Here is a 21,909-nt window from a genome sequence, read left to right on the forward strand (position 1 = left end):
GACTAGTTTGGTGGATGAGAACAGTGGATGTTATCTTGAATTTAGCAAGGCTTTTGACACTGTCTCCCATAACACTCTCATAGACAAACTGATGAAGTACAAACTGGATAAATGGAGGATGAGATGGACTGGAAACTGGCCAAGCTGCCAGGCTCAGAGTGTTGTGATCAGTGGCGCAAAGTCCAGTTAGAGGCCAGTCACTACTGGTGTACCCCAGGGGTTGTTACTGGGGACGGTGCTGTGTAACATCTTCACTAATGACCAGGATGCTAATATAGAGTATACCTGCACAAAGTGTACACACAGTACAAAGTGAGGAGGGGGGGCTGACACACCAGATGGCTGTGCTGCCATTCAGAGGGACAGGCTGGAGAAATGGGCCAACAGACACCTCATCAAGTTCAGCAGAGGCAATTACTGCGTCCTGCACCTGGGGAAGAAGAACCCCATGCACTGGGAAAGCAGCTTGGCAGAGAAGGACCATGGGGCAATGACGGCCAACAGTATGCTGGGCTGCATTAGGAGGAGTACACACCTGGAGTGGTCTGTCCAGTTCTGGGCTGCTCAGTAGAAGAGAGACATGGACATACTGGCCCAGCAAAGGGCCACAAAGATGCTTAAGAGCCTGGAACATCTTTGGTATGAGAAGAGGCTGAGAGACCTGGGACTGTTTAGCCTCAAGAAGAGAAGGCTTAGGGGAATCTAATGAATACGTACAAATATCTGAAGAGTGTAAGGAAAACAGAGCCACATTCAGTGGTGCCCAGTGACAGGACAAGAGGCAATGGGTACAAACTGGAATACAGAAAATACCATTTAAACACAAGAAAACATGTGTGTTGGTGTTTTTTTTGGTTTTGGTTTTTTTCGGTCTATTTTGAGGGTGATTGAACACTGGAACAGGTAGTCCAGGGAGGTAGTGGAGTCTCCATCCTTGGAGATATTCAAAATTTGACTGGACATAGCCTTGGGCAAAGTGCTCTAGGTGACTCTGCTTTGTGAGGGAGGCTGGACTAGATGGATCTCCAAAGGTCCCTTCCAATCTCAGTTGTTCTGTGATTCTGCAACAACCATGCTCCTTAATTGTGAATATATGTAACCTGAACCTACAGTACCAGTATTAGTTACGGAGTAGAAGTATTAAAGTTCTGTGTTATTCCTTGTCTCAAAATGCAGCTTTTTATCCTGCACCTTTGTTTACAGTTCTGTGCTTTTCAACATTTTTTTCTGTCATGCTGATCATAAAGGATAGGGATTGTGAATTTTTTTAGTTCCACTTTTATTACTTCTGAAGTCCCCATCATTCAAAAAGTCATTCATGAACAATTTTGATTAAAATGCAATGCCACTTCTAGTGAGATGCTCAATAAAATGGTGAGAAATCACAACCAGACTCTTGTGGAGGAGAATAAAGAAGGTATTTTTTGCAGTGTGGAGACCAAAGAACACACAGTAACTGATTTGCCCCAGGTCACACATAAAATCTGTGGTCAAACTGGGAATAGATTTCCAATCTGTGGTGTATCTATCCTGTATTTCTGCTTTCTTTAAATAATTTTGATGATAGTAAAAGGATTTTTCACTATCTGTAATACATTAGCTCTTCTAAGTGCCTGTGGCTGTACATTGCTTTTTTTTCCTTGTTGCATATTTCACTAGTATAATTTTACCATCATCACTCAGATTAGATTCCCAGGCTTCTCACTTAAAGTTGAATTTCTCAGTAGTGGGAAGTATATTGTTATTTGTCTCCCCATGCCTGAGAAGTTGTGTAGGTAAGCCAGAAGTCCTTGCTTTTGAGTTATTATGGAATTAAAGGTTTTATTGATTTAACAATTCTAGAAGTAGAGTATCAAACTAAGACTGTTAGTGGAAAAATACTAGAAAATGTAATTCAAGACACGATTAATGTGTATCCAGGATTTTATGTGCCATCCAGTAAAACAAAATTGGGTCCAATATAAACTTGCAATGGAGTGCAGCCACTGAATTAGATTAAAGCATGTAATCTCTCTATCTGAAGCAATCGGAAACACTATAAAAATTCAGGAATGCTTGGGTATTCAGTTAATAAACTTCTCTGTAATTCTAAACATATCAGGAATCTGCAGATCACAGGGCTACAGCATCTGTGAAATTGGTGTCTGTCCCTAGAGACTTGAGTATTGAGTAAGATATCAACTCCAATGATGGATGACTTTCTAACAATGACTAGTAATTTAGAAAAGGTTAAGGAGTGAGTGGATGGGATGGTATTTCTACAGTTTTCATCTCTTCAAAGAAGCGAATGAATATAAAGATTCTAAGAACTTACTCTTTTTCAACACATTTGCGAGATTCTGAGATTTCCTGAAATTGGATGTTTACAGTGTGTATGTTTTGGACTAGATGATGGTTGTAGGTCCCATCCACCTGAACTATTCTGTTCTATTTGTCGCGGTTTAAGCCCAGCCGGCAACAAAGCACTCCTGCCCCAGCCCCACCCCAGTAGGATGAAGAGGAGAAAATACAAAGAAAAGCTCGTGGGTCGAGACAAGGACAGGGAGGGATCACTCACCACTTACAGTCACGGGCAAAAGACAGGCTCACCTTGGGGAAGAAACAAAATCAATTTAATTTACTCCCAATCAAATCAAAACAAGGATAATGAGAAATAAAACCAAATCTGAAAACACCTTCCTCCCACCTCTCCTTCCTTCCCAGCTTTAACTTTACTCCCGAATTCTCCACCTCCTCCCCATGGCGGTGCAGGGAAACAGGGGATGGGGATTGGGGTCAGCTCGCCACACGCTGTCTCTGCCGCTCCGTCCTCCTCAGGGGGGGATGACTCCTCACTCCTCCCCTGCTCCGCCGGGGGTTCCCTCCCGCGGTAGACAGTCCTTCACCAACTTCTCTGGGGTGGGACCTTTCCACGAGCTGCAGTCCTTCAGGCACAGCCTGCTCCAGCGCGGGCTTTCCCACAGAGCGGCGGCCATCTTGGGGGGCATCCACTCCCCGCTCTGGCATGGGCTCCTCCACAGGCTGCTCCCTCCTCCCTGCTCTTCCTTCCTCCCTGCCCTCAGGATCTGCACAGGGGTTCCTCTCCCATCCCGATCCCCTGACTCCCGGCAGGTTTCCCCTCTGGAATCTGTTCTCCCAAAGGCCGGTCCGGCTCCCAGCTGGGGAAGATTCCAGCAGCTTCCAGCAGGAGCCGGCCCTGCTGACCCAACCCCGCTACCAAAAAACCCCACCGCACAAACCCAAACCACTATTCTACAACTCTTCCTGGCCTCATGCGAATTCTGTCGCTAAAAGCTTTTTCTCTTTCCTAACTTGGTTGGTGAAAGTCAGAAGTGTGGAAAGAGCCTGCGAGAAGGAAATGAGTTGTTCCCCAGCTTTACCCTGGAGAGTCACAGGCTCCTTTCTACCCAGCGTCGCTCCTCGGAAGCCTGACAGCATCACTGGAATTTGTTTAAACATTCTCAGAGGGGCAAAAATTAAAACGGCAAGAAGTAAAACACAGAAGGTTTGTTATGACAAGCTTGCTTTATGATTTGTTTTCAAGAAAGGATCGCTTAAATTTTGTAGCGGTGTTTAATATATTTTTGTTATATGACGCTTTTGTAATTTCCTCAAGTAATTGATCAACTGTTACTTGCGTATTAACACTGGATAGAACTCAACGAAGAGTTTGCTCTTTTCTGTGGAAATGTAATGGGATCTTTTTTTTCCGCATTTTGCTGTGTGAGGTGGCAAAATGGTTTATTTTGGATTTATACTGCATATACTTTACAGACTGGCAAGTGTGTTGAGTGCTCCTCCTATGTAGTTGAGACCAAGACCTAAATAACTCTGGTGAAGAAAAAAATCTTGCCAGCTGAGTGCTTTGACTGTTTATTATGGGTTTTACTTTTTCTGTTTTTTTCTTCCTGAAATACATTCCATTTATATTCTTCTGTCTCAAAACCAGTTAGACTTAGTTGTTGTAAATCTCTCTGCTCAGAGTATGTGTGATTTAAAAGGAACAGCTATTGAAGCTCCAGACGGTAGCTGTAAAATACTACTCTAAAACTAAGTTAGCTGAGTTGTGTAATTACACCAAGACCTTTAAATCTTTGGCACTAAGTCACAGTCCTATGAAGTGTTTTACCCTTTTTCAGTGTATTGCAGCTGTTTCATGCCCTGATTAATGAGAACACAGAGTGAGATCAACATGTTGTACACGGGTGGAAGTTAGGAGTTTAAATACTTGAACCGCAGATAAAGTTTCTTCTCCAATTCTCAATCTACTATAAAGTTCATACCTAAAATGGGGGCTTTTGTTTGTTTTTTAATTCCCAGTGTGATGTTTCATCCTAATACGGCAATATCCTATTCATTTTTGATTTGTGCTCTAAGCTCTATTTTTAAATCAATCTGCTAATTGAACTTCACCTTGCTACCAAGGTATTTTTATTATGGCAATTTCTCTGCAATTTAATATTTACTTCATGGTTTACTACACTACCATATATTCCAAGTAGAGGAAGCTGAAAGCTTTTTTTTTTTTTTTTTTAATTTTAACAACTGTAATGCAAAATCTGTTTCCTCAGCATAGGCTGCAAGAAAACATGAAGGGAGAACAAGGTTGAGGAAAAAGTGCACTGTGTAAGCTGTATAATTGCATTTATTTGTACTACAGTTTCACTTAGGCTAGAGTCCATCCACATAAAGGACCCCAAAAATATGGAATGTAAGAATAACTTTGGAAGAACATACTGTTTTATTATTACACAAAAATGATGATGCTTAATCACAGGTTAGTGTTGTGGTGGGGAGTGGGGAGAGTGTGGCTGGCTTTCATTCTGAGATTTTGGAAAGCTGTTTTCTCAAAGCTAGCTAGCCTGTTTTTTTCTTTAGTGGAACAGGGCTAAGTGTCATCAGCAGTGACAGACTGAGCATATGCAACTTGCCACTTTTTGTAATTTCTGTGTCACTAACATAACCTGGAGGATGGGTCAGAAGTCTGCGGCATGTCAGCTGAGGCAAGCATGGTGCTTTAGGTACCCCATGATAGAGCTCCACATGTTCCACTGAGCGATCGGTTCTTGATGGTGCTTCTTTTTATTAAGATTTACTTAAAATTAAAGCAATGCTATATAGTCAACATGATCATACTGATTTTCAATTTTATTTTGACCATTTTTAGCTGTATAAATTCACAGGTATAACATAGTTCTTGGTTTGGTTTTAATTTTCAGATGTCAGGCTCCCTTCGCTATGATCAGGAATCTTCAATAAAAATGTAACCTTGCACTGAGCAGCTGATGAAGTTTTTATTCTTGATAGATAAAAATCTATTTTTATTTTGACATAACAAATGAAAAGTCTGTCAGCATAGGTGACAGTAATGGAAGCTGCTGTACAGAGATTGTCAAGACAATCACAAGCTTGGAATTCCTGGGTCATAATTTTAATCAAAATCAAAAGTTTGATTGTCACATTTTTTAATAATAAAAGTAATTTTTGATCTACTGAACATATGCAACGTTTTAAGGGGCTCTGAGTTAATGAGCTGTGAGACTTCACCTTGTAATGTAATGAAGACACTGTCTGCCTAGAGCCATACCTGTGCAGATGGTGAAAATGTACTAAACTCTCCACAATACTAAAAAGAAGAGGGTCGGTTTTTTTTCAATACTCAACTTTGCAAAGTCATATGAATAGGAAGTGTTACAGGAGGGCATTAAACAGTATCAAATACTATCGTCCCCTTTTTTTTTTCTTTAATGGCCTGCTCTGTCAACAATCCAAAACCTAATTGTTTTGGTAAATGAGGGCCTAGGTCCACTTACAAACACAAACATCAGACTTTAAAGCAAAAGAGATACTGTCAACATAGCAGGAAAAATCCAACCTGCAAAATTTGTCTAATCCTTTTTCTGTACTTGATGATGCTGTCTGCCTTTACAATCTCTTGTGACAGCAAGCTTCATCAAATCACTGTGTAAAGATGTGCTGCTTTTTATCTTTGTTAAGCTGATCTCAATATAGTTTTATCACATTCCTCCTTGCTATAATATTGTGGGATTCGGTGAGCAACAGTTCTGCATTCACCATACTCTGCTTTAATGCTTTTATAAACTTTGATCATATTGCCCCCTCGGAAGAGTTCCATCTTTTTTAGTCTCTCTTTGTAAGGCAGCTGCTCTGTCCTCTGAATCATTTGAGTTGCCCTTCTCTGTACCTTCTCTTAACCCTCTTTCTTGATTTGGAGAGACCAGAACTGTCTGGTACACCACTGTTTTATATAGCAGCAAAATGACATCCTCTGTCTTGGTTTTGTTATTTTTCTTGGTGACAGCCAACGTTTGATGGCTTTTCTGGCTGTGGTTGAACACACAGAGATGTGAACTCCCATATCTCTTCTCTACTCAAAGTTGATGTGAGAATCTTAGTGGGGTTCAGATTTTTTCCCAGAAGCACAGCATCTTACCTTGACCTGGGCTGAAGCTTGTTGTCTGCCTCTTTGCCCTTTTGCTCAGTTTTATAACATCCTTTGAGGTCCTCGCCATTGGCATGGATTTTGACTACTCAAAAGAGCTTTAATATTTTCTGCAAATCTGAAGACTTCATTGGGTGATCCTTCTTTGGGTCACTGAATTTGAATAAACCTGATTCCTTGGGAATCCTGACGAGAGAGTGACTGTTAAGCCTTACTCGTGCTTCCTATTGTGGTGGAAGAAGCCTTAACTGCAAGGTTCAAGCAAATGATTTATTTGAACTTCACTTACAGATTTAACTGCAAGGTTCAAGCAAATGATTTATTTGAACTTCACTTACAGACTTAACACGCCACTATTGTGGGTTTTGCAGATACAATGGAGGAATGCACTAGTGGAATTTTAAAAGCAAGAGTAGTACACTATTAAAACCACAGGTGATTCACAGACAACCACAAGCACACATTTGGTTACAAACTTGAAGCATAAACAATATTCACTTACCCCTCCAGGTAAGGGCTCTCAATCCCAGGGAAGCTACCTTGACCGGCGTCCCGATCAGGGTGGGGAAGGGTCTCCTTCACAAGCCAACTGTATAGTTAGAGAAGTGACTTCTGCATTTCCAACCTGAATCTTAGGGGTTTTATCCCCTGACTTGTGGAATGGTGTGTATGACTATGTCTGAGTGGATTATGATATATGCCTGAGTGGATTATGTATATCTGAGTGGAGTTTCCCCTTATCTTTCCTTTGCTGGTCTGTGATTGAATATACAAGTTTGTCATTTGAAACTGAAGCTGACACCCTCTAGGTTTGGGTTTTTTTTTTACCTTGCTTCCTCAAGCAACTGACTAGTGGTTGGATTGAGACTCAGGGCATACTATTTGTTAAGGGATTTCAAGGCTCAGTTCAGGTTTTGGTTCTCTGAATGGCACAGCCACCACCCTGTTTAGTTTAGGGTTTATCAGACAACCCAGGGCTCAGTTGTCTACACGGCTCTTGTGAGTTGGCTCTGCAGAGAGATGGGGCCTCAAGGCAATCCAAAGCTGGGTCGCTTTTGTAACCCCCCCTGAGTTGCCTGTGTGCACTAGCCATGGTGAAACTCGTTTCTGAACTATAAGCCGGACAATCCATACACCTGTCCCTCGAGAAACTTTCAGTCCACAAAAAGCCCCTTTTTCCAATTCCATTTTAACTTGATTTCTTCAATAGTGTTTGTTGGGAATCCTTGTCAAAGGCTTTCTGAAAATCTGAGTCCACTGGATCTTCATTTATCCACATGTTTTTTTCTCCAGCCCCTGAACTCCCTGCAGGTAGCAAGGCAGTATTTTCCTTTACAAAAGCTCTGTGGAATTTTTCCCATTGGATGTATGCGGGCTCAGCAATATTATTCTTTTATATGGACTCTACTGTCTTACCAGGACTGGAAGTTAGTCTCAGTGGTCCTTTCAGGACGTTCAAGGTTCTCAGGTCAATGCTACATGACTTAGTGTTTTGGCTGCTCTAGTGCTTCCTGTATACGTGCTTCACGTTGACGTTACGTGTTCTGATGTTACAAAGAACATGTTGTGTGAGATACCGTCTCCTCATCTCCACTGGTAAAGACAGATGCCAAAAATGTGATGAGCCTCTTTGCTGTGATTCTGTCATCCTTGAGTACCCTTTTCATACCTCTGTTGAAAAATGATCCTGCCAACCCCCTAGCTGTCTTTCATCTTTCAAAGTATTTAAGGAACATTTTAGTCTCAGCGTGAGCATCTGTTGCAAGGGGATCTTAAAATGCTTCTTCACCCTCTTAATTTCCTGTTTACATTTGACCTGCCCTGTTTTATGGCCTTTCCTGTTCTCATTTTCATTCTCCTCACTTTCAGAAATTTCCTGGTGTTCTTTTCTTCGTTCTCTTGACACATTTTGAGCAGCACGTCTACTTATATACCTGAAGAGGAGCGGAGGGGAGAGTTTTATCTTTAATCATTCAATGTTTTAGTTTGTGGTTGCCAATAATGCATCCATGGTCAGTTATTGTTTTCTTTTCTAAATTCAGAATATTTTCTCCTTTCTTTGGGTCTTTCTAGCAGCAGCAGAAATAAAAAATTTGACTTTTGTGCAAATGTGGGAGTTTACAAACCGAGTGAATTAGGAGTAAGGCAATGTGGTTGGTTGTCTTTGAAATTAAAACTGTTAGTTTTGAATTTTCAAGTGTTATATACTGAATATTTAAAAATCTGCTGATACAAAAGAAGATGCCTCACATTTTTTAGTGCTCAAAATACCCACAAATGCCATTTATTTTTGTCATTTAGATTATGGTGATGTAGAGTTGCATTCAACATTCCGGGATAATTTAACGCATATGTACACCTTCTTAATTTATGAGATGTGGCTATGATTTTTATAATTAGATTTCTTCAGGAAAATATACTACTGTGGAGCACTATGATGTTGTGATTGTAATATTTTTAATCATTTTCATAATTGTTAATGGTTAAAGCAGTAAAGATTGTTAATGATTCCATAATAGTGATGCTATTCTATTCTGTTCTGTTTTAATTATAGCCCCGTACTTCTGGAGAGATTTTGTATCACTAAATAATATAAAATGCTGTATGGGGAAGTCAGGTTTTGGCAAGCAGATGAGAGGTGATTCTGTAAAAGTGAGAAGTAGTGTGGAATTGTGGGATGTACACTCCTTGTTTCTCCTAAATTACAGTAGGAAAGTAGTTAATATAACTGGCAGTGATTATTGCTTATGCTTCAGATTTAACGTCCAGCTGAGATTAATTAGAAGAAGGTTTCTCAGAACAGTGAGATCTTGGAGCACTGTCTTAATTGCCTTTGGGAGAGGAAAAGATACTGATCACTTTCTTAAGGTGTAGCTATAGCCCAATCAATGCTTTTCAAAAACTTTACGTGACCTAGTTGAAGGCAATAATGCGGACCCAAATTCAACAACCTGAGAGGTCCCTTCCAATCTCAAATTACTGTAAGTGCTGTGAGTTGTGTGTAGATTCAGGAAAACATTATTAGCAGATTACCTAATGACTCAGTTGGCAGCTGGAAGTCTTTTGCACATTTTAAAGGCTAAATGAAGTTAATTGAGGGTATTGGGCCAAAGCTTTATGCTCAATTTTGATGCCTGCAGCCATGGAATCGTCTGTTTCAAATGCTCAAGCCTCAGCCTAGTGTATCTATTGGTGGTAAAATGTAAACTTTGGATGTATACTTTATGAAGTGCTTACATTTCTTGGGTAAATGTTTACCAGTCTAGTATTTTTTTTTAACATTTTGATACAAAATTACATTCTGTAGAGCCTGCATGGTTATTTACTGCCAACATTAGGGAGCTAATTTTAAATGGCTGATTTGCAAAATAGATTTAATTTTGAAGTTATTGGTTTGATTTTAGGGATACTGCCTTTTTAAAGGGTGAGTAGAAATAGGGGGAAATGGCTTATGTAGGCATAAAAATGACATGGGAGAGTTAATTAATTCTTCAGTGAGTAATAGCTCGAGGTTTAGGGATATTTATGTTCTCTAAACAGATTTTAAAAATCCTGAAAATATTCAGTATAATGTATGTTCTGTGTCTTCTAGAATACACAGCAAGTTTTAGGGCACCTGGATTTCCTTCCACGTTGGAAATTTTTCCAGTAGGCCACTGCCTACCGTGTATGTGGAGTACTGTTTCCTTGGAACTGAATTTCTCTGGTCTTACATCTTCTGACCCTCGATAAACATACAAGTCATCTAAGCCCACCCCATGTGACGAGCTTCTGAAATCTCAGAGAGCGATATGAAACAGAAGTGCTGCACGACTACAACAAACAGCTTTGAATAAGTGCTTGTATTTGCTAACTGATTAAATCTATTTATATCGGGTAAAACTAGCTTATTTTAGGGTCTGGTTAGAAAATCGCAAGCAATCTTGAAATGGTGTGTGGTGAGCAGACCCTTTCTGCTGGGAATTGCTACCCCTTAGCTAGAGCAGGAGGGCTGACCAAATGCGTTGGCCCAGATTTCTGGCATGTGAAGTGAGATAAATCCAAACTTTCAGCTGTGGAGTTTCATCCGAGAGGGTTGCTTTTTTGAGAGCATTAATTCAATTGCTTTGTGATCGTTGGACCATATTCTTAGTTTGTGACATTAGGAGTATCTGAAAGAAGGTTGCGATGTATGTATGTAATAGCAATGTTTCTCGTTTCAAGGAAATAGTAGGAATGTTAAAGTGCTTTCTGGTTTTTTTGTGTATTTTTATTACTTGCATTAAAGTTAAGGAGAATTTGTCATCTGATACACAAGATGGTCTCAGTTAAGTCTCTAAAAGGTCTAGAATAACTTCAAGTTATGTTTATATCCCATTGTCTAGAAATTGTCTTGTAAGATTCACATCACGTTATTACACTACAAATTGGAAATATTCTGGAAATATTAGAGACCATTTTGGAATATAATATCCAAATGTACTTGCTTTTTCTCGTACCCTTTGTGTGTTTCAAAGCTGAAGAAAATGAATTTTGAGACTCATGCAATTAGTATGCTGTGTCATGTCATTTCATCTGATTAAGTGGAGAATTTCTGTAATCGGTTGGATGAATCCCACACATGCTGGGGAAAGCAGCATACACATTTAAAATATACTAATTTGTGTCTTATTTCAAAAAATGGGCTTTATGTAGGCAGGGTTCAGTCTGCAGTGGAAAAGTTTGGATTGGCAAATGTTTTTTTGACTAAAAATGTTTGCCGGGTAAAAATATGCCTAGCTGTTTCTGTTCTCACACTTCCCCTATAATAATTATTCCTAATGGTAAGCTGATTTCATGCTGAAGGCTTCAGTTCAGCAACACACTTGAAGTCATGCATGACTTGCATCATACTGGATCATTCCCTCTATTTTAAAGGCATAAATCATGTGCTTGAATCAGACACACATTTAATTACCTTGTTGAATTACTGCCTACGTGGAAATTGTTTTTCCCCTCAACATAATCAAATTTGGAGCTGGAAATGACCTTGTGTGGATGGTTTTTAGCATTGGGTTTTTTTTCTGAATTGTGCCACCATCAGTTGTTGCTTACTTTAATATTTGTGGGTTTGCAGCTATCCAGACGACTGAATTATTTGTGTTCATCTTCACAATAATTACATGCCTCTCGACTGCCTTTTGATTTACGTGTAAAATTAGCATTTTGCCAACATTGTCGTTGTTTAAAAAATAGCAATGCAAAGTCTGGTTGTCCAGAGAATTAGTCTCAATTTAATGTGAATAGATAACAAACATAAATTCACAGTTATATCAGGTGTAACGTAAATTTTTCAAAGTGTAACTTTCATCTATATGAGTAGCTATGTAGATATGTATTTATATTATCTTCTGTATTTTAATATTTTTCAGACAAGTATAAAAGAAGGATTACTACTGAAGCAAACCAGTTCTTTTCAGAGGTGGAAAAAGCGTTATTTCAAACTTCGAGGTCGTACCCTTTACTATGCTAAGGATTCAAAGGTAATTCTATGCTATTAGTGTCTAATGCCATACACTTGTAACTGCAGTTTTGTTTAGATTTATAAGTGCAATAATAATAATAATTTAATGATTTGTTAGTGATTGTTTTATTAAAAAACTGCTCTTTATGAGATGTAGTGTGTTAAATTAAATTTAACTAAGGAAGACTGGTGATTTCTCTTGATTTTTTTTTTTTTTTTTTTCAATGAAGTTTGTCACAGTTATTTTAACCTTTCTGACTATTCACACAAATAATAAATTCATCTTAAGCAGTTGTGGTTTTTTTCGGGGGGGGTGGCTCTCAGGCAGCCAAATCTAACAATTAAAAAAAAAAAAAAAAAGTGAAAATTGGATAATGCTCAGAAGTTATCCTTCAAACGGAATGCCATTAAAACTCTTCTAGTCTGATGCCCAAATTGCTGTTAAAGAGATGGAAATGGTTATGTGAAATCAAGATAGGAAGATTTTCTGCCAAAACTCATATATAAGGGAAAAAGCTGTTTCCCATCAATTGAAAATTTTGGTGGGAAAATTGGGGGTGGGCAGAGGGGACTACTTGTCTTCTTTCCAAAAGCATTTCTTCCCTCCCCCTCAGGGCCGGGACTGGGAGCATTTTGGCTTTTTGGGCTGGCTCAGATTGTGCTGTTCCATAGAGGTGGGCATTAGTATTCTTTACCCTGCGGGGTTGCAGCATCTCCCGGGAGCTGTATGTGAGGTGCTTCAGATCTCCATCATCTTGTATAGCTTGGTTTTCTCAATAAAACTATTACTAAGGCATGAGGATGTCTCTTTCTAGGACTGTATGACTGTGATTGCATGGGGCACAGTTGTGTGGCTGGGATGACTCAAGGAAAACATCACCTCTCCTGGGAGCCCAGCACTGAAGTACCTCTCTTGTCACACTTCTCTGCACATGGTGCTACCACGAGCAGTCTATATAAAGACTTAATAAACATGGCAGATGAGAACTCTGCGAATGGCAACGTCATCTGTGCCATAAAGATGAGAAAAGGAGGTGTAATGAGTAGGCAATTGTACAAATACTCTGTAATGTTGAATCCAGACATGCTGAAAGTCCCCCAACATCGATTCTCTGTCCCGTGGCATGGAAGACAAAGAACATGGTACGGCTAAAAAAAGGGGGAGGCATTTTTGTTGTTCTTCCCTTCTGTGCTTCAAAATCCATCATGAGTTTAATAGAACCTAATTAATCTTTTGCCAGAGGCTGGGGTATTTAAAGAAGACATATATTTCTCTTGCTGGAGCATCAGACAAAGGAGTGGAAGGGATCTCTTCAGGCCCTTGAGCTGTTTTTTTCTCATATGGCTGCCATATCATAGATTGCCCTTCATGAATTCAGAGTTCCATCCTAAAACTGATTAATCAATTTATATTCTGCTAAGTGAGAATCTCTTTCCTCTGACACCACATTTATGCTACACAGTAGACACCACAAAGCTGCACCTATTTAAAAAAAAATTCTTTAAAAGAGATTTTAAAGCAACGTATATTTTTGGAGCCAATTTTATGCTCTCATGCACCACTTAAATAGCAAATAGGACTGTGTTTAGGGGTGAAATAGGAAGTTTTATCACATCATCAGTGTTTCCAATTTTTTCACTACTTTTTTTTTCTTATTTTATTTTCCAATAGGAATGGACAGAAGAAAATGAAAGCACAGACTATAAGCATACCTGAAAGTGGAATCGGACTATATTTAATGTTTTTATGTTCTTTTCCGTTCACAGTCTCTAATATTTGATGAAGTTGACCTGTCAGATGCCAGCGTAGCTGAATCGAGCACAAAAAATGTCAACAACAGCTTTACGGTATGGAACCACTATAATACTGGTCTTGAAAGATCCACTGTGTGGATAGACGGTTACTAAGAAAATCAAGAATCCTCTGAATTGCTTCTTAGTTTCCTCTATTTGGAAAGAAAATATCCTTTATTTGGAAATAGTCTAATGTATCAGAATGATATCACATCAGCTATTGACAATTTTGTTTCTGTGGGTTTTTTTATCAGAAATTAGAATGTTAGATAACAGTTGCTTCAAAAGAAGATGATATAAGGCATTAAAAATTCAGAAAGATTCAGTACTAGTACTTTGTTAGTACTTATTAGTACAGCTTGTTTTTATGCTGTAGTTTGTCTTTGAGGTGACATGCTGAATTGATTCAAATGTAATTGTGTTATTGTTTTAATTTCTTATAATAACATTCTTGGGTTTTTGTCATACTTAAGCGTATTTTTTTTTTCATTGCCGATCATATCCCTGTATGCTTCCAAGTCACGCGGAAAAGCTGCCTTCACAGTCGTACCCTGATTCTGATACTGGTATAAGAGACAAAGAGTGATCATAAATCCCTGTTTCATTAAGTTCGCAAGTGTGTTTTACACACAGGTCTTGCCATTTATTGTTCAACTGCTTTATTGGAACTAAGCGATAATGTCTGACAATTCCTCTGCTGATTTTTAACCTCTGGAAAAGCAAATTTTTTGAACAAGAACTAGCTATGAGGAAGATTGTGGGTAAAGTTGTCCTTCTGAAGGTCTTGAGTTCTCCCACTGACTGCAATGGCATCATGTTTTCTTAACCTGCAAATCCCTTTATTCTCTAAAATGTTGATTTTCCATTTTCCTGAGGATTTTAGTTTCACAGGTGGTCCATGCTACCAGTGGTGTTTGCTCTTCTCCAAGGCAGTCCAATGCAAGCCTCCTGAAAGCTTCATCAGGTCTTTGTTGCTGTGGTACCTCCCAGGCAGGTACTGAAGTCGTCAGAGTACTTCAAAGACGTGTTTACGTTGGCCTGAACGGCCCAGCCTGTTATGTCAACCTAATTTACTTTACTGACTAAGAATACAATTAAAAAGACTACTTTGATGGAAGGTCTCAGGTGAGGGTGTGGCTGTGTGAGGTACCAGCTTGCCTTTTTAAAAGGTTCTTTCTGTTGCTTAGAAGCTCTGCTTCTGCCTTGCTCCTGGCCAAAAGTAAAGCTGTCATGCAGGCATCAGGATAGCTGAGGAATAATGAGGCATACAAAGATGATGAGTTGAGGATCTCAGCAGTCATGACTGTCACTTATTGTTCAAGATGGGCTATAAGGCTTAGCATCCCTTAAAGACCCAAACTTCCTTCACCGTAGCCTCCATTATGGGAAAAAGAAAATTAAGAAAACTCTGGCTATAATGTTACTACTGATAGCTGAATCATGAAATAAGACATTCATCTAGAGATCTGGATAGACCAGAGAGCTGGGGAATCACGAACCTTATGAAATTTAACAACAGCAAGTGCCGGATTCTCCACCTGGGATGGGGTAACCCTGGTTATATGTACAAATTGGGGGACAAGAGGCTGGAGAGCAGCCCTGTGGAAAGAGATCTGGGGGTTTGGGTTGATGGCAAGTTGAATATGAGTCAACAGTGTGCCCTGGCAGCCGAAAGGGCCAGCTGTGTCCTGGGGTGCATCAAGCACAGCATAGCTAGCCAGTCGAGGGAGGTGGTTGTCCCACTCTACGCTGCACTGGTGTGGCCCCACCTCGAGTACTGGGTGCGGTTTTGGGCCCCTCAATATAAGAATGACATCAAACTATTAGAGTGTGTCCAGAGGAGGGCAACCAAGATGGTGAAAGGTCTCGAGGGCAAGACTTAGAAGGAGCAGCTGAGGTCACTTGGCTTGTTCAGCTTGGAGGAGAGAAGGCTGAGGGGTGACCTCATCGCAGTCTTACAGCTTCCTCAAGAGGGTCAGCGGAGATGGAGGGGCTGATCTCCTCTCTCTGGTGACCAGCGGTAGGACACGAGGGAATGGAATGAAGCTGAGCCAGGGGAAGTTCAGGTTGGAAGTCAGGAAAAGGTTCTTCCCTGAGAGGGTGGTCGGTCACTGGAACAGGCTCCCCAGGGGAGTGGTCCCCAGCCTGTCAGAGTTCAAGGAGTGTCTGGATAAGGTTTAGTTTTAGGTAGTCCTGGGAGGAGCAGGGAGTTGGACTCGATGATCCTTATGGGTCACATCCAACTTGAGATGTTCTGTGATTCTATGATCTTGGTGTAATTTTATGTGGAGAAGAAAAGTGGCATGTTTTGGGTTCTTTTTTTCTTTCCTTTTTTTTTTTTTTTTTCGTACAGTGTTTGGTGGTTTGGTATCCTTTATAATCCTTTAGGCCCACTCAGTACCTCATTCTTCACGAAAGGCATGTTTTGTCAAGACTTCTGGGGAAGACGGTAGTGAAAAAAGGTATCTCAGGGGCTACAGCTTTAACAGCTTTGGAGACACTATTTATTTTCATGTCCTGGGTAATTTAAGGCAAACACTGTTTTCTCTGAGGAGTCTTCAAATTCATTTTGAAAAATTATTTGGATTTATAGCTCTCCTGGATTGAAATGTCATCTGATTTGACTGTGAAATATGGTAATAGTCGTCATCTCGCTTAATCTTTTGGCTTCTTTCTTTGTGTTTGCCTAACCCAGTCTCCCAGCAACACAGCTCAGTTAAGTAAGGCATCTCTGGCGTTGCCTGCAGTGGTTTGGAGTCGGGGGGGTGTGGGGGTGGGTGGGTGGTTAGCTTTCCAGCAATACTCTTTATAAATAAAAAACCCCACATTTATGTTTGCTTTTTTTCCCCTTCCATCTTAAAAAAGATAATCCAACCTTTCTTAAATTACTTATTTTTTCTTTATGTTCTAAGTCCTTTGTTAGCTTTCTCTTTGTTAAAAAAGCAAAAAATAAATCCTTCACTTTATCTTTCTGTAGTTAATGTACTCCTCTTGTTTCTTTGTCCCAATAGAGAATGTTTTTAACACAAACTTATGTAGATGGAATATACACCCAATGATTTTTCCAGGAAAACACACCTTTAAAAATTTACATTAAAATGAATTAATTATTTTTATACAAACCCTTTCATTGTTTCACTTAAATCCCCCCCCTTCTCCCCTCAATCTCCCACCCCCAGCTTGTAGAAGCTACTGGTTTGCCTTCTTGTGCCCTTTCTAGTTTGTCTGTTTGGAGACAGAGGTGTGTGTGTCAAGATTTTCCATGCTCTTTTTTTTGGATAAAAGTCAAGTCTAAAATTAGTCATAACACACAGATTTAAGGTTGAGTTTATTTGTAATGCGCATGCTTGTAGAATATTTTATGTAACTAAATATCAGTGTTTATTCACCAGAATTACTTTTCCTTTCTTACTACAAACAAACTGAGGTTAAGGGGAAACTTGAGATAAATAAATATCTGCTAATTAAAATGAGAAGCTGCTAAGCTTAAACCAGCTCGTCTGTTTCATTTTTTTTCTTTATTGCTGATGATATTACTTTTCAATGAACAGCTGACTCATTTCTAGCAAATAGTTCCTAGCGCACAAGCTTGCACTAGGGTGCCTTGTAATAGATCGTAGACATTTTGTAGTTCTGAGCATCCTCATCTAGAGGCTATTAAATAGAGGAGAAGGTGTCCCTTGACTTCAGAGTCTTTCTATGAGACCCTCAAGACCAGATTCTTCCTACTTGCTTGTTAGATACCAGTCTCCTAAGCCTGTGGGAAGAGAGAGAAAAGGTTCGAGAAGCCAGTTCAGCCCATCAAGGATGTGCATCACCCTCTCCATCAGCCACATCAGGAGCCCGTGGGGGCTCTTGCTCACCCCATGCCTGCAGTTCAGTGGCGTGGGTGGGTGCTGAGTCCTCGTAATGGTGTTGGGTACTCTGCTGAACTTTTTTTCCACAGGGCTTTGCTTTCTGCCTCGGAGGGCGGTTTATGTTATCTCGGCACAACCCGAGGAGTGTAGTTGCACAGCGTGTTACCTCTCTGGGGAGACTTTGGGGATGAATCAGTCTTCTCCAACCTTATTGCACGCAAGCAGGTGGGGCAGTGACCAGTTCTGCTGAGAGCTGTAACTCCATATGCCTTTTGGTTTGCAGGGATGGAAAATGGTTTGTTGATATCTCAAGTGCATTTAGAAAAATCTCTTTAGTGTTCTGAGAACAAGACTTGAGACTGAATGAGGCTGAGTAGTGCTCTACAGCATGCAAGCATGGGCATGTGGAACATTGGTGGCGTGCTTTTGTTCTAATAGGTGTAAGGAATGGGATTTTTAAACACTAAAATGATTTCTTGAACAGGCATATCCAATTAATGAAGTTCCTCAGGGCATCAAAGGTGATTATAAACTGTAATTACAAGGAGATTTCGGCAGCTTAGCTTTTGGCGTAGGTTTCTACCTCTGCTTTGCTTTTGATGATGAAGAACTGATGCACGTTGGTGAGGAAAAAAATCTGTAGATGTCAGCCAAGCTGCCTTTCAGTTGTTGAGCCATACAGTTGTATAAAATGCCCTGGGTTGTTATAAATCTATCCTAGAGTCTCATATAAAATGCACAAGCATCGTGTGGCAGCACCTATATTTAATCCATGCAAACTGATGTTGAATTGTAAATTGAAACATTTAATTCAGTTACGCTTTTTTGTGATAATTGTGATGGAAAATAATAATTTTAGGGTTGAAATACTGTCTTTGAGGCATTACTTCGGACAGCTGGCTTTAGACATTTGATTTGGGTTAGGCCAACTTCTAGTGCATCTAAGAATTACGCAAAGCCATGGACACTCAATTTCTTACTATATGTATATTCAGAAAAGTGAAAGCCCTGGCTTGATTAATTCTGTTATCTAATTGCTTCTGAGCATAACAGAGGAAGTAATTTCACTGTTGTTCTGGAAGGTGACCTCCAGGAATATGAGAATTAACATACTAGATGATACTCAGGATGGGGATTCAACTTGCCCTAACTTCAGGGTGGGAATCAATGATGGGTTTCTAGCCCCCTCAATTTAGGTATCTAGGATAAGACTAATAGTTCTTTAAAGTAGATTCCCTTAATTGCTCAATTCAGTACAGACTCCACAGATTATTAACTAACTCTCCCTTAGCTGTGATAGGAGCTTTGTCATCCAGGGCACCTAAAATGTAGATCCCTGCTTCCAGCTTTCTGAATGAGATGCTGAATCAAGTACTTTTTGTTGAATATGCATCTTCTGAATGTGGTCATCTTGAGAGGGAGGAAGCTGCAGTAGGCAGATCTGCTGTCCTGGAAAGCCTACTGCAATTCTTAGTAATTAGAAATTGGCTGGAAATGAGACTTTCTATTCCAGCCAATAACACTGATTATTAGGATTCTGGGTACGCTTGCAAAAATGTCTAATATGATAGATTTTTGCTGATTTCTTGGTTTTCGTGATGCTATAGACCGTACAGACCATAGAGTCTAATTATTTATTCTGTGGAAAAATACTTCCTTGGAGAACTCTTAAGGTGCTGGGCTTTAATTAAGTATTCTCACCTAGTGTTATGAGGCAAAGGGAGGAGAAACCTATAAACCATCTTTTCCTTATTTTGTGTTTTTTATTACCTCCTTTTGATTTGACTATTTTCCAGGATAAATAATCTTTGTAAACTTTCTTCTATACTCTTAACTATTCTTGCTGTTCTTCTGACTATTATTCTGCATCATCATCTTGTAAGTGAAGTGACCAGTTTGGCACTTAGGGAGCACAAGTCACGGATTTTGGGGACTGTTTTCTAAATTAATGCTAATTTACATTTGTAATAATGTAAATAACAAAAAAACCCCACAATGTATCCCATATTTTTTTCAGTTTTCTGCAGCAGCAACAACTTACACATTTTTTTATCCTCTATACTGATACTAAGATGCCTTTCCTGTTAATTTGGAGCTGTCTGTAATTCATAAATCCTTCTATGCTTCTGTGGTTTTTCTCTGGTGTGTATTTCTTTGTTTTTACTAACATTGAACTTTTTCAAGTCACTGTACTGTCTGTTTAATACCTTGTTTGGCTCGCTCTGAAGTGCCTTGGTGATCAAGGGAGGGAACTAAGTAATCAAAATTTTGTGCTGTCTGTAAATGTTTCTGTATCACTAATTTACTCTTCTCATCCCATTTAAGAATTGCGCCACAAAATTTTGTAAGAGGGAATAAGGTGCTTATCTATTAATCTTTCCCCATATTAAAAATCCTTATTATTCCTGCTTACTTTTTTTACATCCCTTAGCTTTTCATCTCATCGCATGATCAGGACATAAAAATAATTGGTCTTTTCAGTTCAATGACTGAACTAAAAATAATAATGGGTCAACCTGACGTTTTAACTTTTTTGAACAGAAGTACTTAATTTAGTTTAAATTGAAGGGATTAAATTTTGGTTTTAAATCTTTTTTTCATATTATATAAAGAAAAAAATGAAACATGAATGGCATTTCATTAAAGTTAGTCCCTGAATGTAATTTTGTAACAAAAAGTTAAAGGTTTTTTTCCTCTGATTTCCATTTTCTTGGTCAGACTTACCAGGTCACTTTGGCCTGAAAGCAGAGGGTTCTGCTTAATATATTTTTAAACAAACAAAAAAATTGTCCAGTTGTCTGCGATTTTCTTGATATTCTGTAAATCTGGATAGATTTTGAAAAACTAAACATTTATATTTGCTGATTTTCCTTTGACCTATTATTTTGAGATGGTTAGGTATTTTTTATATGTTAGTGAGGCCAAATACTCCATTGGAGCAACTGTGCTTCAGCTGTATTTAACATTTATATTGTTTTCTTCCAGTTTATATTGTTTTCTTCCAGAACTCTCATCACCCTATTTCCTATCCATATTTCTGAATGTAGCATATCCTACATCTTGGCTGGGGATGTAAAGTTTACTGGCATGTAATTTATGTGGAACCAGCTTAAAGCATAAACCAATTCTTTTCATCTTTGAATCCTCCTGTACAGCCACTGTTTTTAATGGGAAGTTGCCTGGTTGTACTGGAAACTCAATTCTTTCTATTTGTCAGAATTTCAAGTTGAATATTACAACTGGGCCTGAAGGCGTATTGCTTTTTAGCAGTTTATTTCAGCCCTGCTGCTTCTGACATCAGTCAACTTTCTGCTCATCATTAGCTGCTTCTAATTGATTTTAGAAAATTAACTTTTAATATTCACGATGGGCTTGGAAAACAGAATGTGTTGCCAGACTTTTGCAGTGTATTGGGGAGAGAGTGTTAAGTTCTTAGACTTGAACATATTTTGCTTCCTTTCTTGCCACCCAGATTTTTTTTCAGAGTTGTTATTGAGACTTTTGGGACTACAAGAACTTCAGGGAATGTGAGAACTGCTTAACCTTCCCCAAGCCACATCAAGAGGAAATGAGGAGAGCCTTTTCCCAAAGGAGTTTAAAACCTTTCATCTTTGGGTTTGGACACTCCAATCTTCTGTCTTTTAGAGTATCAGAGATAAAGAGAGAGAGTCCCAAAGCTGGGAAAAATTATCCTAATACTGTTTTTTTTCTTATTTAAATAATCTAACATCAATTCAGTTTTATTACTGACTCTTGATTTGCCCAGAGTTCAGGGTCTTGAGCTTTATTTAAGAGCAGAAAAGCTTATGGATGTCAGTGGAGGTATTTCTCTGATGCTGTCCTGCTTGTTTACAAAATCCAATTTACTGCAGTTCAGTCTCAGTGGACACCAGGAGATGGTTTTCTTATAGCCCCAAGCCTCATTCAGACACTCTTCTACCTCAGTCTGTTTTTTTCTGAGGGCCACTCACCTAAAGGGTGCACTGACCTATTCTGGGCTTTCTGCTGCTTCTCTTTCACCATCTTTCTTATTTCTGTAGTTTGGTGAAATCATCTTGCTACTCCTGTGTTGGGAGACTCCTGGGATCATGGGTTCAGCAACCACCTTCAAGGCTTTGGCTTGTTCTAGACTTGGGGTGGTTTCCCCTGGTTTCAGCTATTGCTAAGCAGACTTTTTTCACTGCCTTGTTTGTAGCCTGGATGATTAAACTTTCTGGTTTGCTCTGTAGGAATACTCTGGAGCACAGCTACCTGCAATTTTTTTCCTTTGTGAAAAATGTATTTTTAGTAAATTTCTACATATAGCCTCTGCT

General features: G+C 39.3%; 1 protein-coding gene across 3 annotated transcripts in view; it reads left to right on the forward strand.

The window, feature by feature from the left end:
- The window catches only part of DGKH (diacylglycerol kinase eta), a 163,577-nt gene that overhangs the window by 78,570 nt on the left and 63,098 nt on the right, over positions 1–21,909 (forward strand). For all 3 annotated transcript variants that reach the window (XM_049815766.1, XM_049815765.1, XM_049815764.1), the window contains 2 exons: positions 11,854–11,964; positions 13,713–13,793. In XM_049815766.1, the coding sequence (XP_049671723.1) occupies positions 11,854–11,964; positions 13,713–13,793 (192 nt within the window). The remainder of the gene's footprint in view (positions 1–11,853; positions 11,965–13,712; positions 13,794–21,909) is intronic.

Source organism: Accipiter gentilis, chromosome 13, assembly GCF_929443795.1.
Source record: "Accipiter gentilis chromosome 13, bAccGen1.1, whole genome shotgun sequence".
NCBI lineage: Eukaryota > Metazoa > Chordata > Aves > Accipitriformes > Accipitridae > Astur > Astur gentilis.